We start from the raw sequence: 6,996 nt of genomic DNA, 5'->3' as shown, positions 1-6,996 counted from the left end.
CTAGAACCCGTCACAATGATGTCATCCACGTATACGAGTACTATGATCATGATCCCTTTAGAAGAAAGGATGAAAAGCGAAGGATCGTAACGAGAAGCTTGAAAGCCTTGATCAAGAAGCGCTTTGCTTAACACGTGAAACCAAGCCCTTGGACTTTGCTTTAAACCATAGATGGCCTTGTTGAGTCGACATACGTGATGGGGCTTAAGCGGATCAATAAACCCTGGAGGTTGAGCCATATAGACCGTCTCTTGAAGGTCACCATGGAGGAATGCATTTTGGACATCTAATTGGTGAAGAAACCATCCTCGAGAGAGAGCAACGGTAAGTACAAGGCGGATCGTAGTAGGTCGAACCACCGGGCTATAAGTTTCGAAATAATCAATTCCCTCTTCTTGGTGAAACCCTTTGGCAACAAGACGAGCTTTGTAGCGCTCAAGGGAGCCGTCCGCATGGCACTTGATTTTGTAGACCCATTTACAACCAACGATGTTGTGAGTAGGAGAAGGTGAAACGAGGTCCCACGTGTTGTTGGCAAGAAGAGCATTGTGCTCTTTGGTCATTGCTTCAACCCAATGGTTATGCGACTTGGCTTGATTGTAAGTCTTGGGCTCGGTATGAAGATAGGATTCGGCCAATAGAGCAACATGGTTGGTAGGTTGATGAACTTTGCGACTTTTAGTGATCATAGGGTCCTGAGAACCAGTGTAGGGTAGAAGAGAAGAATTAAAGGTCTCAGATACAGGTGTTTCGGTAGAGATGGCAAGCTCTCGGTGTGTAGTCGGGTCTGGGTTTAAACCTAAGTTTTTAGCGCGCCTCTGATAAGTGTAGAGGGGAGGATCCGCTGCAGGGGTGGGAGGATGCGCAGATGGAGTTACGCTGGAGATGGTCTTGGAAGGCGCTGGATCCGCTCCAACAAGGAGCACCCGAAGCAGCTGTGGAATTGGGAAGCGGCTGTGTAGAGGGAGCAACCGGATCGGCTACAGAGAGGGGTGGACCCGAAAAGGGGAAAGGACCAGTAGAGGAGCAGGGATTAGAAAGGAGAGGTCCAGAAGTGAGTTGAGTGGGATGAGAGGTGAGGACCGGATCGGCTGTGGCAGGAGGTATGCAGCAAGGTTGTGGTGCGCAAGATCCTTCAAGAGGTGGCAAAACAGGGAGCCAAGCAGAGAAGTATGAATCAGAGGCAGAAGCCGAAAAGGAACCAGAGAGTTGTTTCTTGAAAGGAAATTGAGACTCATCAAAAGTAACATGCCGAGATATGAACAAATTGTTAGTAGCAAGATCTAAACACTTATAACTTTTTTGAGAAAGTGAATAGCCAATGAATACACATGGTTTAGAACGAGGTTGTAACTTGTGTTTATTGTATGGTCTCAAGTAAGGAAAGCATAGACATCCCAAAACCCGCAAGAATCAATAATCGGGATATTTATGAAAAAGTTTAAAATAGGGAGAAGTAGAAGAACTTGTCGAAGGTATTCGATTGATCAAGTACACAACACTCGAAAATATGTCATCCCAAAACCGTTCGGGAATGGAAACATGCACCATGTTAGCAAGTGCGAGTTCTACTATGTGTCGATGCTTGCGTTCAGATACCCCGTTTTGTTGGGGGGTATAAGGACAAGTTGTTTGATGAGTGATCGATGGAAAAGAACGCGAGATGGGCTTGTATTCGGTACCACCGTCCGTTCTTAGAATTTTAATGGTGTGTTGAAGCAAATTCTCGACTTGACATTTAAATGCGGAAAAGACCTGCAACACCTCATCCTTAGAACGCAAAAAATAGATCCAAGAAAAACGTGAAAAATCATCAACAAACACAATATAGTAACGAAAACCGTTATTTGAGAGTAATGGTGCGGGACCCCACAAGTCCGAATACACGATCTCTAAAGGGGAAGAAGAACAAGAAGTATTAGGCATAAAGGGTAAATGATGAGATTTAGCTACAAGGCAATCATGACAAATGTTCATTTTATTTCTACTACAAGGTAAACCACTACAATTTAAAATCTTGTGAGTAGTGATAGAAGAGGGGTGTCCAAGACGATCATGCCAAGTGTTGATAGACACTTTTTCACCAAACAATGATTGAGGCTTCATGAGGAGGGGAAAGGTGTAGAGACCATGTTCAACCTTGACTCGAAGAAGAGTCCCCAAAGTGCGACGATCCTTTATCACACAACAATTAGAGAAAAACTCAATTAGAATGGAGTTATCCTTTAAAAGTTTAGATAAGGTTACTAGATTTTTGGCAAAAGAAGGCACAACTAAAACATCATGTAGAGAGATCGTGTAATTCGAAAAATGAAAAATTGAGGTACCCATGTGACTTATAGTCATACCTGCACCATTACCCATGTGAAGCTTGTCGACTCCTTCATAAGGCATGTAGGACACAAGGTTGTTCAAGTCGCTCGTCACGTGGTGAGTTGCACCGGAATCAAGAACCCACTCGGGACCCGATGAGAAAGGGGTTTGCGCACTATTGGCTTGAAACGGTGCTAGCTGGACCAGATTTGCTTGAAAATGGGGCTGCTCAGGATATTTGGCTAAATCAGACCTATACCAGCAATTTCGGGCTTGATGGCCCTTTTTGTAACAGATCTGACAAATAACATCCTTGTCAGGATTCGGCCTAGAAGGCCTTTGAGAGGCAGAGTCACTTCTTGGGCCATTGGGCCTGGGATTAGAAGAATATCGCTGAGTGTGGGGCTGAGAAAAATTGCCACTGGAACGGAAGTTGTGCTTATTGGATCGGTAACTATTGGATTTCGGACCCGTTCTCTGATTGTAAAGAGCTGTCGGATTTTGAGAAGAGGAAATATCACCTGAAGACTGAGAAAGATTCAATCTTGCTTCGTGACTGTAAAGTGTCGTGAGATCAGCGACGGATCGCGGCGGAGCAGTTTGGACTGCGATGACTAGAGAGTCGAAGTCAGATCCGAGGCCTTGAAGGATGTACATCTGAAGGTCCTCGTCAGAAACAGGCTCTCCAATGAAAGCAAGCTCGTCGGCCACCGATTGGATTCTCTGAATGAATTCGAGGCAAGAGGCTCCGCCTTTGGAAGTGGTCTAGAGTCGTTGTCGGAGATCAGAGAGCCGTGCCCTAGATGTGGCAGAAAAGGAGCGTAGTAGAGTCTGCCACAGATCCGCCGAAGTCTTGGCGGAAACCACTTGAGCAAGAATCTCACGGGTGAGAGATGACCTGAGCCAGCCTAATAGCATCTGATCCTGCTTGTACCAAGGTAAGTGTGCGGGATTGGTTTTGGTGACACCATCGGCAGTGGTGACTAGCAAAGAAGGGGCAGGTGACTCAAGAAAGTGATACAAGTCGTATGCGTGAAGAAGAGGTACGATCTGAGATTGCCAAGACAGATAATTGTCTCGGTCAAGCTTGGTGGATACAGGAATCGTGAGCATCACCAGTTGATGTTCTGGTGTGCTGTGAGAGGGTGCGAAAATGGTGGAGGAAGCACCAGAGTTCACCAATGGATCGGTTTCCATGACGCTCTGATACCATAAAGACAGAGAGAGAATAGAGAGAATAGAAATGAACTCTAATCTTTTTATTTCTTGATTGAGTAACATTACAATAGAGGAATTACCTCTTCTTATATAGACAACAGGTTAGGCATCTAATCTTCTTCTAATTACATGTGTGCCACTAACTAACTTCCTAACTAACCTGTTGCCTCTCTTCCTTAATTACAATAGTGCCACTAACTAACTTGTAGTCTGACTAGCTCTATTAGTGTCCAAACTAATTTTAATACGAAGATCATGTTAAACAATTTGAATTGACTATTCGCACTTTGAAGAGATAAGGATGTGGAGCATGATTAAGCACAAAACCATTTTTAACCCTAGTCAACTTCAATAGGTTCGAGTAACAGGAAAATTCAAAAAAGATCATTTACTTCGGCTATGCCACGCTAAAATGGAGCAATACCAACCTGAGTGCTGCTGCTGCACCACGACCTGAAACCAAGCAATCACCTGCCATTTCGTCTTATGCAACTTACCTTAGGTTACCACATAGCAGATGGTCCATACCGGTGCTTGGACTTGGTGTTGTCACAAGAAACCTGGTATGTTATTACCTATGCACCTAACCAGGTGTGATCTAGAAGGGAAGAGCATTTCTTTGAGGAAACTAAAATGCATGAAACAAAAAATAAATAACAGAAAACAAACTCGTATTCAGCTTCCTAATCTAACAAATGTATGCTTACATATCCCTGGAACAGTTTTTTTAACACCACCTGATAATTAACAACACCAGCAAAGGTGATAATTATACAAACAAGAACAACTAAAATCCTCTATTCATTTGACCCCATTCAAAACTAATAATACATCCCTCTTGTTTCAATAATTATTACCGTACGAGACTGTTCTAACAATCTTCTTATGAGCTATCCATTGAGGTTTCATTGCTTACATTCATCTCTGCAGGTGGCCTCGAGGCGCCAAAAGTGAACTCAGTTGGAAGCCCATTGGGACCCGCTGTTCGGTCGAAGATAGACGGTGCAGATAGCTGGCTGAAAGTCGGTACAGGTACGCTCTCAGGCGGTGTAGGGAGCCCAAACCCAAGAGATGGGAATGTCTCAGGAGGCATGAATGGTTGTTGTTGGAAAGGGGTGGGCCCTGCAGCAACAGCAGTGGTACTTGGCCCAAAGAGCTGCTGTTCATATTCTACCAATTGCTGCTGGAAACCTAAATTTTTTTTTTTTTGGGGATCTAGTTACATGAGATTTCCATTAACTGGAAAGTGTTTTTCTTTTCATACGGCTTGTTATTGCAAGGGACTTCATACACGAAATTTGGATAAGATAAGGTCATCACTGAAAAAATGTAGTGCTACTCCCTAGATACCAACAAATTATATAAGCGCACATTTTCCTTTAAACAAGCTGCAGCTTCAATGGCTTCACTAGGACTGACACAATTTCAGCTGGGATCTAGTCTGACCAATCATTTTTCGATGCATAAGCCAACAAAGACCTTTCAGGATAGCTAATCATCAAACCCAAATCAACTGGCCAAGTTTTTGTTGAAAGTGGTGTTTCAATTTTAAATTTTAGAAAGACTGAATGGTTACTACTTACCAGAGGATAAGTTAATCTGAGGTCGACGTTCTTTCACCCATTGAAACGATTGAGCTAACCTCCATCCTTTCGCCTTCATCAAATATGCAATCACCACTGCCGCCGACCTATCACCAGAAAATTATAAATAAGTCATCTTAAGGACAGCGAATGTCAGATGACAACTGTTGGTTCTTTATCTTCTAATTAGTAAGGATAACAATCTGAAGTCCGTGATTAGCTCTCATGTGGGAAGTCTATGAGATGTTGACAAATTTAGGGTATTGCAAAACCCCAAAATAATCAAACTATGTTTTATTCTACTAGAGGGGATATGAAAAGTAAAAACTAGCCATGCAATGACCTTGACTTCCTAACTTGTGTCCATTTTTCAGAGGTCATAACTCTTTAAGAAATTATAATCTTTTTTCAGGAAAATATGAAATGTATGTACACATCAACACTTTTCATTAATGTTCTCCCAACAATGTGCAATCCATGCCCAAACAGGTGAATATGGTTACATGAGGTTTCTTAGAACCCCTAAATAGAGTCTTGTTTTTTACACAATAATTTTGCAAATCAACAACCCCAACTCCAAAAAACAATATCACTATACTTGTTGAAGTAGTGTCTGATGATAATAAGGGAACTCACCTACTTTTCCCTATCATGCAATGTACAAGAACACGTGCTTTAATCTTCTCGCATTGCTCTGCAAATAAGAATTATGAGGAAGAACTTGAAATTCAGACCTCTCAAACGGAAACAAAGTACTAATGTTGCTACCAGAAATAACGCAAAACTATAGGTTTCTATGGAATTCTTTTCCTGGAATTGATGGAAATGTTCAATTAAACCTAAATGGGTGTGCAATTAATACAGTGATATGGCATCTAACCAGAAATACATGGTACCAGAATCCATTATAGCAGTCCTTACTAACACTATATAACTATTAGAATAAGGGGATATCAAAGAGGTAATTACCAATAAACCCAATGGCATCATCAAATCGCAAACTTCTATCATCCTGGAGTACAAAATAGGTGAAAGAGTTCTTGTAAAGGTTTTGACAAGCTGGTACAGTCTGTACACACAGAAGAAAAATAACCAAATTAAAAACATATCAAGACTGCACAATTACATTTCAAAAGTAAATACATCTAAATTAACATTAAAGACAAAACCTACTGATCTCCTAAATTTTCTGCTACCAACGCCACCCCTCTCCCCTCCAAGAAACAAATTCAAAATCAGGACTGAGGGACAGAGATCGAGAGGCAATTGTTATATTCAGTTTACACAACTCACGGTTCACTGACACAAAAATATCATCCCATCCAAATCATAACCCTCCAATCCCTACAACCTTGTGCCACAACGCGCGGAAGCACACACCTCCTGATAGTCGAAAAGCACCACAAAGTTGAGAGCAAATAAATCAGAGAAAAGTAGAGAAGCGGAGAAGAGGGGATACATTGAGGATGTGAGAGATGCCAATGGTCTTGAGAAGTTCACTGCGGGAGGCGTTGTCATAGCTACCGAGATAGAGAAAATCGCGGAGGATCTCGGAAGGGAAGGCGCTGTCCTGCTTGAACGGCGGCCTCTCCTCGCCGCCAGGCGGCATCCGGTGGCCGCACACGCCGCACACCTCCCCATCCTCGTACTTGTGGTAGTGACCGCATATCCCGCACGGGTTCTCCCGCTCCCGCTTCCTCATCGCCGAGAGACGCAAATCAGATCGAGATCTTGGATGACGAAACCTAGGAGAGTAAGATTGCGGAGTCGGGTCGGAAGTCGAACAGAGGAGGAGCCGAGAAGAGTAGAAGCAACCCTACTGTTTTCTATACTTTTCTTGCGTTTATTTGATTCATTCCTTCTATTGCTTTTTTTTCTTTTT

At 42.8% G+C, this 6,996-nt stretch overlaps 1 protein-coding gene across 2 annotated transcripts; it reads right to left on the bottom strand.

Annotated features, from left to right (window-relative positions):
* Positions 1–4,185: 4,185 nt before the first annotated feature.
* IBR5 (indole-3-butyric acid response 5) lies at positions 4,186–6,996 on the bottom strand. Of its 2 annotated transcripts, none has more exons than XM_078309922.1 (5): positions 6,574–6,996; positions 6,084–6,183; positions 5,751–5,808; positions 5,115–5,221; positions 4,186–4,722 (listed from the first exon to the last, which is right to left on the bottom strand). In XM_078309922.1, the coding sequence occupies exons 1-5, from the start codon at positions 6,814–6,816 to the stop codon at positions 4,415–4,417; spliced, it is 816 nt and encodes a 271-aa protein (XP_078166048.1). In that variant the 5' UTR covers positions 6,817–6,996; the 3' UTR covers positions 4,186–4,414. The 2 variants fall into 2 exon arrangements, with proteins under 2 accessions (XP_078166048.1, XP_078166049.1); XM_078309923.1 differs by having other exon boundaries at positions 4,697–4,814; positions 6,574–6,989.

This window comes from Carex rostrata, chromosome 10 (assembly GCF_964058835.1).
Source record: "Carex rostrata chromosome 10, lpCarRost1.2, whole genome shotgun sequence".
Taxonomy (NCBI): domain Eukaryota; kingdom Viridiplantae; phylum Streptophyta; class Magnoliopsida; order Poales; family Cyperaceae; genus Carex; species Carex rostrata.
Note: the sequence above shows the minus strand (reverse complement) of the source record. Positions and strands in the feature narration are given on the sequence as shown.

Excerpts from the sequence above, each read along its gene's own strand:
- IBR5 (XM_078309922.1), bottom strand. The coding sequence starts at position 6,816 with ATGAGGAAGCGGGAGCGGGAGAACCCGTGCGGGATATGCGGTCACTAC. Across the intron at positions 5,809-6,083 it reads TGATGCCATTGGGTTTATTG|AGCAATGCGAGAAGATTAAA; the intron begins GTAATTACCTCT and ends TCTTATTTGCAG. Across the intron at positions 4,723-5,114 it reads TCAGATTAACTTATCCTCTG|GTTTCCAGCAGCAATTGGTA; the intron begins GTAAGTAGTAAC and ends AAAAAAATTTAG.